This window comes from Bombina bombina, chromosome 1, assembly GCF_027579735.1.
Source record: "Bombina bombina isolate aBomBom1 chromosome 1, aBomBom1.pri, whole genome shotgun sequence".
Taxonomy (NCBI): Eukaryota; Metazoa; Chordata; class Amphibia; order Anura; family Bombinatoridae; genus Bombina; species Bombina bombina.
Window position 1 is genome coordinate 507,143,253 of NC_069499.1, and position 20,902 is coordinate 507,164,154.

The following is a 20,902-nucleotide window of genomic DNA, read 5'->3' on the forward strand; positions in this document are numbered from 1 at the left end:
CTACCTCCTGCCTGCCAGCCTTTTGTGCCAGGCCGTCTTGCCAACTATTTACACCAATCCTAATTTTTTGTCACAGTACAGTTACTAATTAAAATTAAAAAATTCTTGATTGTTGATGATCTTAATCCTCAGTTTGCTCGTGCCCTAGAATTGCACTTTTTTACTTCCTTGCAAGACTGTGTGCCAGGCCTACTTGAAAAATATTTACACCAATCATATTTGTTGTGACAGTATTCTAATAATTAAAAATTAAATTTTTTGGTAATAGTTGTTGTGAATCCTCAGTTTGCTGGTGCCATTGAATAGCACTTTCCTCCTGCCTTGCAGCCTGCTGTGAGCCAGGCCCACCTAGCCAATTGTTGTCAGCAATCATATTTCTGTTAACAGTATTGAAAAATTGTCAATCATCACTGTTTAGACTGTCAGTAATCAGTCTCCTAGTATCCTTGAATTGCATCTACCTCCTGCCTGCCAGCCTTTTGTGCCAGGCCATCTTGCCAACTATTTACACCAATCCTAATTTTTTGTCACAGTATAGTTACTAATTAAAATTTAAAAAATCTTGATTGTTGATGATCTTAATCCTCAGTTTGCTCGTGCCCTAGAATTGCACTTTTCTACAGCCTTCCAAGCCTGTGTGCCAGGCCTACTTAAAAAATATTTACACCAATCATATTTGTTGTGACAGTATTCTAATAATTAAAAATTAAAATTTTTGGTAATAGTTGTTGTGAATCCTCAGTTTGCTGGTGCCATTGAATAGCACTTTCCTCCTGCCTTGCAGCCTGCTGTGAGCCAGGCCCACCTAGCCAATTGTTGCCAGCAATCATATTTCTAATAACAGTATTGCAAAAATTGTCAATCATCACTGTTTTGACTGTCAGTAATCAGTCTCCTAGTGTCCTTGAATTGCATTTACCTCCTGCCTGCCAGCCTTTTGTGCCAGGCCGTCTTGCCAACTATTTACACCAATCATAATTGTTGTCACAGTATAGTTACAAATTAAAATTAAAAAATTCTTGATTGTTGATGATCTTAATCCTCAGTTTGCTCGTGCCCTAGAATTGCACTTTTTTACTTCCTTGCAAGACTGTGTGCCAGGCCTACTTGAAAAATATTTTCACCAATCATATTTGTTGTGACAGTATTCTAATAATTAAAAATTACAATTTTTGGTAATAGTTGGTGTGAATCCTCAGTTTGCTGGTGCCATTGAATAGCACTTTCCTCCTGCCTTGCAGCCTGCTGTGAGCCAGGCCCACCTAGCCAATTGTTGTCAGCAATCATATTTCTGTTAACAGTATTTTAAAAATTGTCAATCATCACTGTTTAGACTGTCAGTAATCAGTCTCCTAGTGTCCTTGAATTGCATCTACCTACTGACTGCCAGCCTTTTGTGCCAGGCCGTCTTGCCAACTATTTACACCAATCCTAATTTTTTGTCACAGTATAGTTACTAATTAAAATTAAAAAAATCTTGATTGTGTATGATCTTAATCCTCAGTTTGCTCGTGCCCTAGAATTGCACTTTTTTACTTCCTTGCAAGACTGTGTGCCAGGCCTACTTGAAAAATATTTACACCAATCATATTTGTTGTGACAATATTCTAATAATTAAAAATTAAAATTTTTGGTAATAGTTGTTGTGAATCCTCAGTTTGCTGGTGCCATTGAATAGCACTTTCCTCCTGCCTTGCAGCCTGCTGTGAGCCAGGCCCACCTAGCCAATTGTTGTCAGCAATCATATTTCTGTTAACAGTATTGCAAAAATTGTCAATCATCACTGTTTAGACTGTCAGTAATCAGTCTCCTAGTGTCCTTGAATTGCATCTACCTCCTGCCTGCCAGCCTTTTGCGCCAGGCCGTCTTGCCAACTATTTACACCAATCCTAATTTTTTGTCACAGTATAGTTACTAATTAAAATTAAAAAAATCTTGATTGTTGATGATCTTAATCCTCAATTTGCTTGTGCCCTAGAATTGCACTTTTCTACAGCCTTCCAAGCCTGTGTGCCAGGCCTACTTAAAAAATATTTACACCAATCATATTTGTTGTGACAGTATTCTAATAATTAAAAATTAAAATTTTTGGTAATAGTTGTTGTGAATCCTCAGTTTGCTGGTGCCATTGAATAGCACTTTCCTCCTGCCTTGCAGCCTGCTGTGAGCCAGGCCCACCTAGCCAATTGTTGCCAGCAATCATATTTCTGTTAACAGTATTGCAAAAATTGTCAATCATCACTGTTTTGACTGTCAGTAATCAGTCTCCTAGTGTCCTTGAATTGCATTTACCTCCTGCCTGCCAGCCTTTTGTGCCAGGCCGTCTTGCCAACTATTTACACCAATCCTAATTTTTGGTCACAGTATAGTTACTAATTTCAATTTAAAAATTCTTGATTGTTGATGATCTTAATCCTCAGTTTGCTCGTGCCCTAGAATTGCACTTTTCTACTGCCTTCCAAGCCTGTGTGCCAGGCCTACTTGAAAAATATTTACATCAATCATAGTTGTTGTGACAGTATTCTTAATAATTAAAAATTAAAATTGTTGGTAACAGTTGTTGAGAATCCTCAGTTTGCTGGTGCCATTGAATAGCACTTTCCTGCTGCCTTGCAGCCTGTTGTGAGCCAGGCCCACCTAGCCAATTGTTGCCAGCAATCATATTTCTTTTAACAGTATTGCAAAAATTGTCAATCATCACTGTTTTGACTGTCAGTAATCAGTCTCCTAGTGACCTTGAATTGCATCTTCCTCCTGCCTGCCAGCCTTTTGTGCCAGGCCGTCTTGCCAACTATTAACACCAATCATAATTGTTGTCACAGTATAGTTACTAATTAAAATTAAAAACATTTTGATTGTTGATCTTAATCCTCAGTTTGCTTGTGCCATTGAATTGCACTTTTCTACTGCCTGCCAGCCTGTGTGCCAGGCCCAACTATCCAATTAGTGCCAGCAATCATATTTCTTTTAACAGTATTGCAAAATTTGTCAATCATCACTGTTTTGACTGTCAATCTGCAGTCTACTAGTGCCCTTGAATTGCATTTTCCTCCTGCCTGCCTGCCTGTGTGCCAGTCCCAACTAGCCAATTAGTGCCACCACTCATATTTATTGTAACAGGATTGGAATTTTTGTTAATCATAACTGTTTTGACTGTGATTCTTCAGTCTCCTAGTGCCATTGAATTGCAGTTTCCTTTCTCCCAGCGTGTGTGCCAGACAGGCCCATTTGCCAAATATTGCCAAACAATCATATTTGTTGCCACCGTACTTGTAAGTTGTAATATTTTAAAAAATTAACAATTTGTGATTTTTAAAACATCTGTCTTTTTTGTTGTTGTCAGTCTCACAGCATATACTGTGCCCACTTTCACAGTGCCACCACTCAATTGGTGTAATAGTATTGTTAGTGTCCATTTAAAAAAAAATGACAGGCAGAGGCAGGCCACCCCGCAGGTTCCGTGGTAGTGGTCGTGGTGCTGTGACTCCTTTAGACCCTACAAATATGCACATTGTTCAGACGCCGGGTGCCAGGGGGGACGCAAAAACTTCTGAGGAGGACCTAGTTGAATGGCTAACACAGGACACCCAATCTTCTTCAGCTTCCGCTGCTAGTCCTCCTAACCTTGACGCACCATCTAAGTCCAGCTGTGCTTTGGGCAGGTCTCAAGTGACCAGTGCCACTCCGCCGCCTGTCGCCACCACCAACACTAGCACCACAGCCGCTTCACTTGATCTGTCACAGGAGTTATTGACACATCATTTGGAAGAAATGAGTGATGCGCAACCATCATTGACAGAGGATGTAGATAATAGTGATCAGTCTCAGTCAGGCAGCATTACCGACATGGAGGTACGGTGTGATGATGATGATGTTGTACCCGCTGCAGCTTCCTTTCTTGATGTTTCAGATACAAGTGAACCGGTTGATGATGATGTGTCGGTGGATGTCACGTGGGTGCCTGCTAGAAGAGAAGAAGAAGAGGGGGAAAGTTCAGATGGGGAGACAGAGAGGAGGAGGAGGAGACGATTTGGAAGCACGGGGAGGTCGTCTCAAGGAGCTAGTGGCACAGTCAGACAGCATGTATCGTCACCAGGGGTCAGCCAGACAGCACGCCGACGCCCATCAACGCATGCTGTTGCCACCACCAGAATGCCGTCATCTCAGAGCTCAGCAGTGTGGCATTTTTTTTGTGTGTCTGCCTCTGACAACAGCGATGCCATTTGCAACCTGTGCCAAAAGAAACTGAGTCATAGGAAGTCCAACAGCCACCTAGGTACAACTGCTTTGCGAAGGCACATGGTCTCCCATCACAAAGGCCGATGGGAAGAACACATGAGTAGAAGCAGCACACAAAGTGAAAGCCGCCCTCCTCCTCCTGCTCCAGCATCTTCAGCCACGTCAACCAGTGCTGTCCTCCTTGCCCCCTCTCAACCATCCTCCACTCAGTCTCTCTTACGTAGCAGTTCCTGGTCATCTGCCCACAGTCAGGTGTCTGTCAAGGACATGTTTGAGTGTAAGAAGCCAATTTCTCAAAGTCACCCCCTTGCCCGGCGTCTGACAGCTGGCTTGTCTGAACTCTTAGCCCGCCAGCTTTTACCATACAAGCTGGTGGAGTCTGATGCTTTCAAAAAATTTGTATCTATTGGGACACCGCAGTGGAAGGTACCTGGCAGAAATTTCTTTTCACAAAAGGCAATCCCAAACCTGTACTCTGTTGTGAGAAAGGAAGTTATGGCATGTCTGGCACACAGCGTTGGGGCAAGGGTCCATATGACCACGGATAGCTGGTCTGCAAAGCATGGTCAGGGCAGGTATATCACCTACACTGCGCATTGGGTAAACCTGCTGACTTCTGACAAGCATGGAATGCGTGGCTCTGCAGAAGAGTTGGTGACACCGCCACGACTTGCAGGCAGGCCTGCTGCTACCTCCTCTACTCCTCCTACTCCATCCTCTTCCATAACCTCTTCCTCGGCTGAGTCCTCTTCAACTTCTGCGTCTTGCTCCACATCTATGGCACCCCCCCAGCTCCCCAGGTACTATGCTACATCCCGGGTACGGCAGTGTCACGCCGTCTTGGGGTTAACTTGCCTGAAAGCGGAGAGTCACACCGCACCAGCACTCCTGACCGCCCTGAACGCACAGGTGGATCAGTGGCTGACTCCGCACCAACTGGAGATTGGCAAGGTTGTTTCTGACAATGGAAGTAATTTGGTGGCGACATTGAAATTGGGCAAGTTGACACATGTGCCATGCATGGCACATGTGTGTAATCTGATTGTACAACGATTTGTCCATAAGTACCCAGGCTTACAGGACATCCTGAAGCAGGCCAGGAAGGTGTGTGGCCATTTCAGGCGTTCCTACACGGCCATGGCGCACTTGTCTGATATCCAGCGTCGAAACAACCTGCCAGTGAGGCGCTTGATTTGCGACATCCCGACAAGGTGGAATTCAACACTCCTAATGTTTGACCGCCTGCTCCAACAAGAAAAAGCTGTTAATGAGTATTTGTATGACCGGGGTGCTAGGACAGCCTCTGGGGAGCTGGGGATATTTTTGCCAAATTACTGGACGCTCATGCGCAATGCCTGTAGGCTCATGCGTCCTTTTGAGGAGGTGACAAACCTTGTCAGTCGCACCGAAGGCACCATCAGTGACATCATACCATTTGTTTTCTTCCTGGAGCGTGCCCTGCGAAGAGTGCTGGATCAGGCAGTAGATGAGCGTGAAGAGGAAGCGGGAGAGTTGTGGTGTCCATCACCCCCGGAAACAGCCGAATCAGCATTGCTTGCTGGACCTGCGGCAACGCAGGAAGAGGATTGTGAGGAAGAGGAGTCAGAGGAGGAATGTGGCTTTGGGGAGGATGAGGAGGAGGAAGACCGAGCACAACAGTCATCCCAGGGTGCTCGTTGTTGTCACCTCTCTGGTACCCGTGGTGTTGTACGTGGCTGGGGGGAAGAAGATACCATCAGTGAGATCAGTGAGGAGGAGGAACGCGACATGATTAGCTCAGCATCCAACCTTGTTCAAATGGGTTCTTTCATGCTGTCGTGCCTGTTGAGGGACCCTCGTATAAAAAAGCTGAAGGAGAACGACCTGTACTGGGTGTCCACGCTCCTCGACCCCCGGTATAAGCATAAAGTGCCTGAAATGTTACCAAATTCCCGCAAGTTAGAAAGGATGGAGCATTTTCATAATAAATTAAAAACTATGCTTTACACAGCGTATAAGGGTGATGTCACAGCACCACGGGAATGTAACAGGGGAAGAGATGAAATTAATCCTCCTCCTCCTTCCACGACCACGGCGGCAAGGAGCGGGCGCTTTCCTGACGTCTTGTTGATGGAGGACATGCGTACCTTTTTAACTCCCATGCACCATCAGAGCCTTTCGGGATCCAGCCTTAGAGAAAGACTCAACCGACAGGTAGCAGACTACCTAGCTTTAACTGCGGATCTCGACACTCTCAGGAGCGATGGACCCCTTGACTACTGGGTGTGCAGGCTGGACTTGTGGCCTGAGCTATCCCAATTTGCAATGGAACTTCTGGCCTGCCCCGCTTCAAGTGTCCTGTCCGAAAGGACTTTTAGTGCAGCAGGAGGTTTTGTCACTGAGAAGAGAAGTCGCCTAGGTCAAAAAAGCCTTGACTATCTCACTTTTATAAAAATGAATGAGGGCTGGATCCCGAAGGGACTGACATTGGGCGATACATTTGAATAAAAAACTCCTGATGATGAGATGAGCTGGCTTGGGATACAACTGGTACACAGGCTGGCCTTTTTTTTTGGTTATAAAGCCGGAGGACTTGCTTGACTTATCCGCCAACAACTAGTGTTCAAGCCACAAGCTTTTAGGGCACTTTATAAATCTTTTACAAACATCAATTTTTCTGGCCGCTGCTACAGCAGTTGCTACAACAATACCCCAATTTTTCAGTCATTTGTACATTCCGAATTTTTCTGGCCTCTGCTGCAGCTCTGTGGGTACAAAACTCAAATAAAAAAATAAGGCACATAACACTAGTGATTAAACTGTTACGAATTGTACAACTTAACACACCACTCATATCCGGTGGACCATTAAATTGAACGCAAAATGCCACAAATTTGAAAGAGTAGGACCGACCAAGCATCTTTATTCGTCTCTTGGTTGCTCTAAATTATCTCCGTGTTCCATCTATGCCATACCTGTACTCTATTGTGCAAAAGGGTGGCATATGTGGTGTTTCATGCTGTTGTTTTTGTTGGAGGTCCGGAACACTATTCTAAAAAGGCAGAAGGAGAATGACCTGTACTGTACTGGGTGTCCAATCATGATTTTGTTTTCTATTTCACGGTTCATAATAAATATCGCCGTGTAACTAAAATCAATGCCATACCTGTACTCGGTTGTTCAAAAGGATGGCATATGTGGTGTTTCATTCTGTTATGGTTGTTGAGGGTCATGGCCATGGGACAGCGTATAAAACGGCTGAAGGAGAACAACCTGTACAGCCTTGCTACTCTTTTTAGGCAGGCCAGCTCTTTGCATACATGCCCACAGACTCTGTAACGCATGCCTCTTTTAGGGAGAGGTGCAGCCATAATGCAGGGTCAGAAACTCTGCCTGCAACTGTTATACTCGATTTTGCGAAAGGAAGTAAGCTTACCATGGTTCCCTGCACGCACGTATTGTTGTTATATTTTGGTGAGGGTAATCATGATGGCCATGTAGACCACCACCACTGAGAGTCCTGGAAGTAACAGGGATGAGATGAAAGAGCTAAGAATAGTAGAACTTGAAACAACAGAGTTAGCCATGGGTGTTAGTGCAAAACCGCTTGGCTTTTTTTTGGCTTTGGGTGCGGCTATTCATGCAGGCCATATAGAGCTGCCACCATTCGGTGTCGTATCAGCTATTAAACTAATAAGAACAGTACTACCAAAATACAGCCAATGAAGGGCCTTAGGAAGACTGAGCCAAGGTTGGATTGTAGTATTTGGTTAGGCTAATCATGATGGCCATGTAGACCACCACCGAGAGTCCTGGAAGTAACAGGGATGAGATGAAAGAGCTAAGAATAGTAGAACTTGAAACAATAGAGTTAGCCATGGGTGTTAGTGCAAAACCGCTTGGCTTTTTTTTGGCTTTGGGTGCGGCTATTCATGCAGGCCATATAGAGCTGCCACCATTCAGTGTCGTATCAGCTATTAAACTAATAAGAACAGTACTACCAAAATACAGCTGATTAAGGGCCTTAGGAAGACTGAGCCAAGGTTGGATTGTAGTATTTGGTTAGGCTAATCATGATGGCCATGTAGACCACCACCGAGAGTCCTGGAAGTAACAGGGATGAGATGAAAGAGCTAAGAATAGTAGAACTTGAAACAGCAGAGTTATCCATGGGTGTTAGTGCAAAACCGCTTGGCTTTTCTTTGGCTTTGGGTGCGGCTATTCATGCAGGCCATATAGAGCTGCCACCATTCGGTGTCGTATCAGCTATTAAACTAATAAGAACAGTACTACCAAAATACAGCCAATGAAGGGCCTTAGGAAGACTGAGCCAAGGTTGGATTGTAGTATTTGGTTAGGCTAATCATGATGGCCATGTAGACCACCACCGAGAGTCCTGGAAGTAACAGGGATGAGATGAAAGAGCTAAGAATAGTAGAACTTGAAACAACAGAGTTAGCCATGGGTGTTAGTGCAAAACCGCTTGGCTTTTTTTTGGCTTATTAACCACTAATCTGCCACCCCCGACATCGCCCACACCTGCATTATACTTATTAACCCCTAATCTGCCGCTCCGGACATCGCCGCCACCTACATTACACTTATTAACCCCTAATCTGCTGCCACCAACATCGCCGACACCTACATTATATTTATTAACCCCTAATCTCCCTCCCCCAATGTTGCCGCAACCTACCTATATTTATTAACCCCTAATCTGCCGTACGTCGCCGCCACTATTCTAAATTTATTAACCCCTAAACCTAAGTCTAACCCTAACACCCCCTAACTTAAATATAATTTAAATAAATCTAAATACAAATTACTATCATTCCCTAATTTATTCCTATTTAAAACTAAATAGTTACCTATAAAATAAACCCTAAGGCCTAGATTTGGAGTTTGGCGGTAAAAGGGCTGTTAACGCTCCGCGGGCTTTTTTCTGGCCGCACCATAAATTTAACTCTGGTATCGAGAGTTCAAACAAATGCTGCGTTAGGCTCCAAAAAAGGAGCGTAGAGCATTTTTACCGCAAATGCAACTCTCGATACCAGAGTTGCTTACGGACGCGGCCAGCCTCAAAAACGTGCTCGTGCACGATTCTCCCATAGGAAACAATGGGACTGTTTGAGCTGAAAAAAAACCTAACACCTGCAAAAAAGCAGCGTTCAGCTCCTAACGCAGCCCCATTGTTTCCTATGGGGAAACACTTCCTACGTCTGCACCTAACACTCTAACATGTACCCCGAGTCTAAACACCCCTAACCTTACACTTATTAACCCCTAATCTGCCGCCCCCGCTGACCCCTGCATTTTTTTTTAACCCCTAATCTGCCACTCCGTAAACCGCCGCAACCTACGTTATCCCTATGTACCCCTAATCTGCTGCCCCTAACACCGCCGACCCCTATATTATATTTATTAACCCCTAATCTGCCCCCCACAACGTCGCCAACACCTGCCTACACTTATTAACCCCTAATCTGCCGAGCGGACCTGAGCGCTACTATAATAAAGTTATTAACCCCTAATCCGCCTCACTAACCCTATCATAAATAGTATTAACCCCTAATCTGCCCTCCCTAACATCGCCGACACCTAACTTCAATTATTAACCTCTAATCTGACGACCGGAGCTCACCGCTATTCTAATAAATGTATTAACCCCTAAAGCTAAGTCTAACCCTAACACTAACACCCCCCTAACTTAAATATAATTTACATCTAACGAAATAAATTAACTCTTATTAAATAAATTATTCCTATTTAAAGCTAAATACTTACCTGTAAAATAAACCCTAATATAGCTACAATATAAATTATAATTATATTATAGCTATTTTAGGATTAATATTTATTTTACAGGCAACTTTGTAATTATTTTAACCAGGTACAATAGCTATTAAATAGTTAAGAACTATTTAATAGTTACCTAGTTAAAATAATAACAAATTTACCTGTAAAATAAATCCTAACCTAAGATATAATTAAACCTAACACTACACTATCAATAAAATAATTAAATAAACTACCTACAATTACCTACAATTAACCTAACACTACACTATCAATAAATTAATTAAACACAATTCCTACAAATAAATACAATTAAATAAACTAGCTAAAGTACAAAAAATAAAAAAGAACTAAGTTACAAAAAATAAAAAAATATTTACAAACATAAGAAAAATATTACAACAATTTTAAACTAATTACACCTACTCTAAGCCCCCTAATAAAATAACAAAGACCCCCAAAATAAAAAATTCCCTACCCTATTCTAAATTAAAAAAGTTACAAGCTCTTTTACCTTACCAGCCCTGAACAGGGCCCTTTGCGGGGCATGCCCCAAGAATTTCAGCTCTTTTGCCTGTAAAAGAATAAATACAATACCCCCCCCCCCAACATTACAACCCACCACCCACATACCCCTAATCTAACCCAAACCCCCCTTAAATAAACCTAACACTAAGCCCCTGAAGATCTTCCTACCTTGTCTTCACCATCCAGGTTCACCGATCCGTCCTGAAGAGCTCCTCCGATGTCCTGATCCAAGCCCAAGCGGGGGGCTGAAGAGGTCCATGATCTGGTCAAAGTCTTCATCCAAGCGGGGCAGAAGAGGATCTTCCATCCGATTGAAGTCATCATCCAGGCGGCATCTTCTATGGTCTTCCATCCGGAGCAAAGCGGCAGGATCCTGAAGACCTCCAGCGCGGAACATCCATCCGGACCGACGACTGAACGACGAATGACTGTTCCTTTAAGGGACGTCATCCAAGATGGCGTCCCTCGAATTCCGATTGGCTGATAGGATTCTATCAGCCAATCGGAATTAAGGTAGGAATTTTCTGATTGGCTGATGGAATCAGCCAATCAGAATCTAGTTCAATCTGATTGGCTGATTGGATCAGCCAATCAGATTGAGCTTGCATTCTATTGGCTGATCGGAACAGCCAATAGAATGCGAGCTCAATCTGATTGGCTGATCAGCCAATCAGATTGAGCTTGCATTCTATTGGCTGATCGGAACAGCCAATAGAATGCCAATAGAATGCGAGCTCAATCTGATTGGCTGATTGGATCAGCCAATCGGATTGAACTAGATTCTGATTGGCTGATTCCATCAGCCAATCAGAAAATTCCTACCTTAATTCCGATTGGCTGATAGAATCCTATCAGCCAATCGGAATTCGAGGGACGCCATCTTGGATGACGTCCCTTAAAGGAACAGTCATTCGTCGTTCAGTCGTCGGTCCGGATGGATGTTCCGCGCTGGAGGTCTTCAGGATCCTGCCGCTTCGCTCCGGATGGAAGACCATAGAAGATGCCGCCTGGATGATGACTTCAATCGGATGGAAGATCCTCTTCTGCCCCGCTTAGATGAAGACTTTGACCGGATCATGGACCTCTTCAGCCCCCCGCTTGGGCTTGGATCAGGACATCGGAGGAGCTCTTCAGGACGGATCGGTGAACCTGGATGGTGAAGACAAGGTAGGAAGATCTTCAGGGGCTTAGTGTTAGGTTTATTTAAGGGGGGTTTGGGTTAGATTAGGGGTATGTGGGTGGTGGGTTGTAATGTTGGGGGGGGGGGTATTGTATTTATTCTTTTACAGGCAAAAGAGCTGAAATTCTTGGGGCATGCCCCACAAAGGGCCCTGTTCAGGGCTGGTAAGGTAAAAGAGCTTGTAACTTTTTTAATTTAGAATAGGGTAGGGAATTTTTTATTTTGGGGGTATTTGTTATTTTATTAGGGGGCTTAGAGTAGGTGTAATTAGTTTAAAATTGTTGTAATATTTTTCTTATGTTTGTAAATATTTTTTTATTTTTTGTAACTTAGTTCTTTTTTATTTTTTGTACTTTAGCTAGTTTATTTAATTGTATTTATGTGTAGGAATTGTGTTTAATTAATTTATTGATAGTGTAGTGTTAGGTTAATTGTAGGTAATTGTAGGTAGTTTATTTAATTATTTTATTGATAGGGTAGTGTTAGGTTTAATTATATCTTAGGTTAGGATTTATTTTACAGGTAAATTTGTTATTATTTTAACTAGGTAACTACTAAATAGTTCTTAACTATTTAATAGCTATTGTACCTGGTTAAAATAATTACAAAGTTGCCTGTAAAATAAATATTAATCCTAAAATAGCTATAATATAATTATAATTTATATTGTAGCTATATTAGGATTTATTTTACAGGTAAGTATTTAGTTTTAAATAGGAATAATTTATTTAATAAGAGTTAATTTATTTCGTTAGATGTAAATTATATTTAAGTTAGGGGGGTGTTAGTGTTAGGGTTAGACTTAGCTTTAGGGGTTAATACATTTATTAGAATAGCGGTGAGCTCCGGTCGTCAGATTAGGGGTTAATAATTGAAGTTAGGTGTCGGCGATGTTAGGGAGGGCAGATTAGGGGGTTAATACTATTTATTATAGGGTTAGTGAGGCGGGTTAGGGGTTAATAACTTTATTATAGTAGCGCTCAGGTCCGCTCGGCAGATTAGGGGTTAATAAGTGTAGGCAGGTGTCGGCGACGTTGAGGGGGGCAGATTAGGGGTTAATAAATATAATATAGGGGTCGGCGGTGTTAGGGGCAGCAGATTAGGGGTACATAGGGATAATGTAGGTGGCGGCGCTTTGCGGTCAGAAGATTAGGGGTTAATTATTTTAAGTAGCTGGCGGTGACGTTGTGGGGGGCAGGTTAGGGGTTAATAAATGTAATACAGGGGTCGGCGGGGTTAGGGGCAGCAGATTAGGGGTACATAAGTATAACGTAGGTGGCGGTCGGCAGATTAGGGGTTAAAAATTTTAATCGAGTGGCGGCGATGTGGGGGGAGCTCGGTTTAGGGGTACATAGGTAGTTTATGGGTGTTAGTGTACTTTAGGGTACAGTAGTTAAGAGCTTTATGAACCGGCGTTAGCCAGAAAGCTCTTAACTCCTGCTATTTTCAGGCGGCTGGAGTTTTGTCGTTAGAGCTCTAACGCTCACTTCAGAAACGACTCTAAATACCGGCGTTAGAAAGATCCCATTGAAAAGATAGGATACGCAAATGGCGTAGGGGGATCTGCGGTATGGAAAAGTCGCGGCTGAAAAGTGAGCGTTAGACCCTTTAATCACTGACTCCAAATACCAGCGGGCGGCCAAAACCAGCGTTAGGAGCCTCTAACGCTGGTTTTGACGGCTACCGCCGAACTCCAAATCTAGGCCTAAGATAGCTACAATATAACTAATAGTTACATTGTAGCTAGCTTAGGGTTTATTTTTATTTTACAGGCAAGTTTGTATTTATTTTTAACTAGGTAGAATAGTTACTAAATAGTTATTAACTATTTAATAACTACCTAGATAAAATAAATACAAATTTACCTGTAAAATAAAACCTAACCTAAGTTACACTAACACCTAACACTACACTACAATTAAATAAATTCCCTAAATTAAATACAATAAACTGAATTCAATAAAATTAGCTAAATAACCAAAAAAACAAACACTAAATTACAGAAAATAAAAAACACATTACAAGATCAACTAATTACACCTAATCTAATAGCCCTATCAAAATAAAAAAAGCCCACCCAAAATAAAAAAAACCCTAGCCTAAATTAAACTACCAATAGCCCTTAAAAGGGCCTTTTGCGGAGCATTGCCCCAAAGTAAGCAGCTCTTTTAACTGTAAAAAAAAAATACAAACATCCCCCCCAACAGTAAAACCCACCACCCACACAACCAACCCCCCCAAATAAAATCCTAACTAAAAAAACTAAGCTCTCCATTGCCCTGAAAAGGGCATTTGGATGGGCAATGCCTTTAAAAGGGCATTTAGCTCTAATGCTGCCCAAAGCCCTAACCTAAAAAATAAACCCACCCAATACACCCTTAAAAAATCCTAACACTAACCCCTGAAGATTTTACCGGGAGAAGTCTTCATCCAAGCGGCAAGATGTCCTCAAGGAAGCCGGCAGAAGTGGTCCTCCAGACAGGCAGAAGTCTTCATCCATACGGCATCTTCTATCTTCATCCTTCCGATGTGGAGCGGCTCCATCTTCAAGACATCCGGCGCGGAGCATCCTCTTCAATCGACGGCTTCTTCGGAATGAATGTTTCTTTAAGTGACATCATCCAAGATGGTGCCCCTTAGTTTCCGATTGGCTGATAGAATTCTATCAGCCAATCGGAATAAAGGTAGAAAAAATCCTATTGGCTGATGCAATCTTGCATGAAGTCATTTAAAGGTACATTCATTCCGAAGAAGCCGTCGATTGAAGAGGATGCTCCGCGCCGGATGTCATGAAGATGGAGCCGCTCCGTGTCGGAAAGATGAAGATAGAAGATGCCATCTGGATGAAGACTTCTGCCCGTCTGGAGGACCACTTCTGCCCGTCTGGTGGACCACTTCTGCCGGCTTCGTTGAGGACATCTTGCCGCTTGGATGAAGACTTCTCCTGGTAAGTGAATCTTCGGGGGTTAGTGTTAGGATTTTTAAGGGTGTATTAGGTGGGTTTATTTTTTAGGTTAGGGCTTTGGGCAGCAGTAGAGCTAAATGCCCTTTTAAGGGCAATGCCCATCCAAATGCCCTTTTCAGGGCAATAGGGAGCTTAGTTTTTTTTTAGTTAGACTTTTATTTGGGGGGTTGGTTGTGTGGGTGGTGGGTTTTACTGTTGGGGGGTTATTTGTATTTTTTTTACAGGTAAAAGAGCTGAATTCTTTGGGGCAATGCCGCACAAAAGGGCCTTTTAAGGGCTATTGGTAGTTTAGTTTAGGCTAGGTGTTTTTTTATTTTGGGTGGGCTTTTTTTATTTTGATAGGGCTATTAGATTAGGTGTAATTAGTTTAAAGATCTTGCAATTTGTTTTTTATTTTCTGTAATTTAGTGTTTGGTTTTTTTGTAATTTAGATAATTTTATTTAATTTATTTATTTGTATTTAATATAGGGAATTTATTTAATTGTAGTGTAAGGTTAGGTGTTATTGTAACTTAGGTTAGGTTTTATTTTACAGGTCAATTTGTATTTATTTTAGCTAGGTAGTTAGTAAAATAGTTAATAACTTTTTAGTAACTATTCTACCTAGTTAAAATAAATACAAACTTGCCTGTAAAATAAAAATAAACCCTAAGCTAGATACAATGTAACTATTAGTTATATTGTAGCTAGCTTAGGGTTTATTTTATAGGTAAGTATTTAGCTTTATATAGGAATTATTTAGTTAATGATAGGAATTTGTATTTATATTTATTTTTAAGTTAGGGGGTGTTAGGGTTAGGGTTAGACTTAGTTTTAAAGGGTTAATAAATTTAGAATAGTGGCTGAGACATTGGGGATGGCAGATTAGGGGTTAATAAATATAGGTAGGTGTCAGCGATGTTGGGGGCAGCAGATTAGGGGTTAATAAATATAATGTAGGTGGCGGCGACCTCCGGAGCGGAAGATTAGGGGTTAATAAGTATAATGTAGGTGGCGGTGATGTTAGTGATAGCAGATTAGGGGTTAATAATATTTAACTAGTGTTTGCGAGGCGGGAGTGCAGCGGTTTAGGGGTTAATATGTTTATTATAGTGGCGGCAATGTCCGGAGCGGTAGATTAGGGGTTAAACAATTTATTATAGTGTTTGCAATGAGGGAGGGCCTAGGTTTAGGGGTTAATAGGTATGACCTGTTAATGCTGCTTTTTTACCTTAACGCACAACTCGTAATCTGGCCACTAGTATTTTTAGACATAATGCTATTGCACACTTAATAGACTATAGTGTAAATCTAAATTTTAAATGCAATAGGAAACAAAAAAATTAGAGTGACTCACTATATTTGCTTTATTGCGGTGGGCTGGAACCAAACCCACAATATCTCTGAGGTAAGCCTGTACTTATTTATGCCCTTTTATTAAATTTACTTTCCACCAATATGAGATATAATGGTGCAAAGATTTTTATTGTCTATACAGATTTTCACGAATAGAAGTTGTAAAGAAAAATTGCAATTATTCCAACATCAATAATTGATTAATTAAAGAGAAGGGAAATATTCCTTAAAATTTTAACTTTATTAGAGAAACAGTTAGGATTTTAGACCCTGAGAAAAACAATCAAAAAGTAGCATAGTATATAGAACCAGGTGCATAGTTCCATAAGGTCCTTTTTATTTGTATCTTATTTAAGGCATTTTTAGCAAGCAACTAGATCCTACTTATTAAAATGAAGCAAGACAAGGTTGCTAAACAATACCAACCTTATAGCCATGTTCATCATACAGACAGATACAAAATAAAGAGAGGGCGGCGGAGCTAGCCACAACCAAACATCCCCTAATAAATGTAAGTTCTATTATAAAGTCTCCCTCCCAGGTTTAAACATCAGCACAGGAGCCCTATCGGATCTGCCAGATTGAAGACCAGACCGCTGAGGCCATCTTGTTGTGGGACATATTTATTCTGGGACCATGCTCTCCTAAACTGCAGCATGTGAGGCAGGGAGCTGCAGACAGTGCAGTCTGTGGGAGGGAGCTGTAGGCGTAAAGCAGCGACCCAGAGGATGAGATCATGCACCCAGCAATCAACAGAGAGCAGAATAACAACAGACTGACACTTACAAAGCATATATTTCTAGTTGAAGACCATAGAATGAAAACTACATATACATTCAGAAGCCAAGTCTTTCAGTGGAAATAATGCACTGTGCAGTTATCACTCCAGTGCTTCACCCCACTCAATCTGACTAGGATCCAGAGGTGCTGTTAACACTGCATTTAAAACTTGTCCTGTGGAAGCATAGAGGCAGCCTTTAAAGGGACAGTGAAACTCTATACTAAGCCCTGCCTGTGAGCACGTTTTTAAAAGCTATATAGAACATCCTGACTTTTCTGCCTGCACAAAGCTGCGGCTACTGTGCTATGCCTCCATATCCCTAGCCTCCCTCTTTTATTTTATTTACCATGGATATGGAAAGTCTCTACAAATCTATTAAGCATACCAGTGGTATTTAAGCAGTTGAAAATATATTAAAGGGACACTGAACCCAAATTTTTTCTTTTGTAATTCAGATAGGGCATGCAATTTTAAGCAACTTTCTAATTTACTCCTATTATCAATTTTTCTTCGTTCTATTACTATCATTATTTGAAAAAGAAGGCATCTAAGCTGGACAGCACTTTTTTATTGGTGGATGAATTTATCCACCAATCAGCAAGGACAACCCAGATTGTTCACCAAAAATGGGCCGGCATCTAAACTTACATTTTTGCATTTCAAATAAAGAATGAAGAGAATGAAGAAAATTTGATAATAGGAGTAAATTAGAAAGTTGCTTAAAATGTAATACTCAATCTGAATACCGAAATAATTTTTTTGGGTACAGTGTCCCTTTAAGATCAAAAGGCCAATATACAAGAGAACAAATACAAACCTTATATGTTTATTCCTTAGCCAGCCGGAAATGTGTGGTTTATTTATTTATTCCTTTGGGCATATCTATCAAGCACCGTATGGAGCTTGAAGCCCTGTGTTTCTGGCGAGCCTTCAGGAGCTGCTAGTGCAATGCACAAGAGCTGATGGCGCAATACTGAATACGGAGAGCGTATTGCTCTCTGCATTCAGCGAGGTCTGGCGGGCCTAAACCGTACTGTCGGATCAGGTCCGCCAGACCTTTGATAAATATCCCCCCTTATCTCTAGGTATTCATTATTTGCATTAGAACTTGATTTATATTTTTAATAATTAAGATGTTTGTGATTGGAGCGCAGCCTTGTGTCATACTTCTGTCTGCATTTACGTGCATGCTCTCTTGTTTTCTACATAAGATTGAATAAGGCTGCTAAACTATAGATAAACTGAAAGTTAAAAACAGAAAACAATGAAGAAGGAATCTTGTTGATTAGCATACAGCAGAAATGGGAAGAAACAAAAGATAACACTATCACAACAGAATACATAAGTTCTTCTAAAGAGCAGCAAAGAAAGGGCTCACATATAATGATGCACCTTGTTATACTTACTATGCTTATATGTGATGAGTTGTTTAAGGTTATAAAATGTAACTTGTTGCTGCTGAATAAACATAACGTTGCATGCAGTATGAGCATCCTGTCTGGTTATACAGATAATAAATAGTGATTCGAAAATACCTGAACACCTCCCTGGGATACAAATTTCATATTTTTGGCTTCAAGGGCTAATTTCAAACAGGTGGTCTTTCCCCAGGCTTCAGATACACGAATGAGAAGCTTTAGAGCTCGGTCTTCATCCTTTCTGTAACACTCTGTAAAAATACCTGAGCAATAAGAGATTAGGTGAGTCTCATTCTCATATTCACTGAACATTTGTAGTACTAATAGACCATGTAAGGCAGATTTACTAATTGCATACAAGCTGCAGTTTAAATTAGTAAATAACTGCAAAAGTTAAAGGTATATGAAACCCAAAATGTTACTTGCATGCTTCAGATAGAAAATGCAATAAACTTGTATTATCTAATTTGCTTTGTTCTCTTGGTATCCTTGGTGAAAAAATACCTAGGTAAGCTCGAGAGCAGCAATGCATTACATTCAACTTACTAAAGCCTTGTATTAATGTGAAAATACAGATATACAACACCTATAGCTCTTTGTTCAAATTCTTCTGCCAATGCTAACATCTCTTCAGAGCTATCAGTGTCTTCTTCCTCTTTAGAAAGTTCTTTGAGAATCTTACTGCAACCAAGAGCAGCTGCAATGCAATCATAACACTGCAAAATCAAAGAAAACACTGTGATCACCAACAAAGATTTACACAACTTCAAAGTAAAGAGACACACATGAGCAATGAAATAAGGTTCCTGTGCTATAAATCAGGTTATTATTACACTTCTGCATTTAAGAAATATATCTATCTATCATCTATCTATCTATCTATCTATTTATCTATCTATCTATCTATCTATCTATCTATCTATCTATCTACAGTAGCTATCTATCTATCTATCTATCTATCTAGCATCTATCTATTTAGCTATCTATCTATCTAGTTATCTATCTACAGCAGCTATCTATCTATCTATCTATCTATCATCTATCTATCATCTATCTATCTACAGTAGCTATCTATCTATCTATCATCTTTCTATCATCTATTTATCATCTATCAATATGTAGCTCCCAAACACCAGCTATGTTCAGGTCAATATCTACAGTGTATTGCCTGTTGCAGGGAATAAATGAATAGGTCTCAGTTGATCAGTAGTGGAGGCAGCTTCAGAGCCCGTGTGTTGCAGACACACCCTTGCAAGCCTGCTAATTATAAGTTATGAAGCAGCTATCGTAAGTCCGCTGCCTCGTAACCTCGTAACCTCTCCACCACCTCAGAGGCAGAGGAGTTAAATTACCAGGTTGCGTGAGAGCAGGGGCAGCTCTGTAAAAGCAGTGGCTTGTGCAATAATAATAATTATCACTACAAAAAGTGTTTTATCTTTTCTAATGTTAATAATTTAATCCTCAATCACCTTTTGTTGTTTTAACTATTTTTTTTAAAAGCACTGATTAATATCATAATTTAGAGCATCTGGTGAATATGTTGCCTATTTTTTATTCCAAATCTTAGACCGTCCATAGTTAGAATTTGTTAAATCTTAAAAAGCAAATCAAATATAATTGTGAATTAAAGATGCAAGTTTGTATGGTGACAATTTATCAACAAATATAATATTTTTAACAGTTTATTTCAATTTGACCAACCTGGGCCCATATAATTTCTGCCAGCTCTTTGCGATTTTGTACGATAGCCCAAATTAAAAGATCCCTGACTGGATCCATAGTACAGGAAGCTCTTCCTTGAGAACGTTTATGGAATGATCTGAGAGTAACTGCTTGTACCTGGAACATAAATGTGCCAACTGGATTCATATTTACATTTAATAAGTTAATCACTTCAAAACTATTTGTATGTTGTTTAATAAACTTGTTTATTATCAATAAAAACATTATTTAAGATCTAAATTCAATACAACCCCTTTGTAAATCTAATATCTCTCGTAATATACTAGATGCAATTTAACATAGATTTGTACCCACCCTTCATCACAGCTGTGCATTGCGAGTTCAGCTCTATTATAATCCACATGTTATCTAGCTTCTTATATTGCAAGTACAGAATTAAAGGGCCACTAAACCCAAAATCTTTTTTTCATGATTCAGATAGAGAATAGAAACTTAAACAACATTACAATTTACTTCTATTATTTATTTTGCTTCATTTTTTAGATATCCTTAGTTGAAAAAAAAGCAATACACATGGTGAGCCAATCACACGAGGCTTCTATGTGCAGCAACCAATCAGCAGCTACTGAGCATATCTAGATATGCGTTTCAGCAAAGAATATCAATAGAATAAAACAAATTAGATAATATAAGTAAATTAGAAAGATGTTTAAAATTGCATTCTCTTTCTAAATCATGAAAGAAAAAATGTGGGTTTCATGTCCCTTTAAAGAATTCATTGCTATGTCTTACCTGTCTGTACAAAAAGGCCAGGGGTTTCAGCCTGTTGGTTCATTTAAAGGAACATTGTACACTAGATTTTTCTTTGCATAAATGCTTTGTAGATGATGCATTTATAAAGCCCATTTGGGAGAATTTTTGTAACAATGTATAGTTTTACTTAGTTTTTAATAACATTGTGCTGACTCCAATCTACAGACTCCTGCTTGGTCCTGTTT

The 20,902-nt window shown here is 40.6% G+C and overlaps 1 protein-coding gene across 1 annotated transcript in view; it reads right to left on the reverse strand.

Moving 5' to 3' along the window:
* Positions 1-20,902, reverse strand: part of TRPM2 (transient receptor potential cation channel subfamily M member 2) — a 272,602-nt gene that overhangs the window by 122,476 nt on the left and 129,224 nt on the right. The window contains exons 12-14 of the mRNA XM_053712880.1: positions 19,923-20,060; positions 18,808-18,937; positions 18,339-18,484 (exon numbers count right to left, since the gene is read on the reverse strand). Of these exons, the coding sequence (XP_053568855.1) occupies positions 18,339-18,484; positions 18,808-18,937; positions 19,923-20,060 (414 nt within the window). The remainder of the gene's footprint in view (positions 1-18,338; positions 18,485-18,807; positions 18,938-19,922; positions 20,061-20,902) is intronic.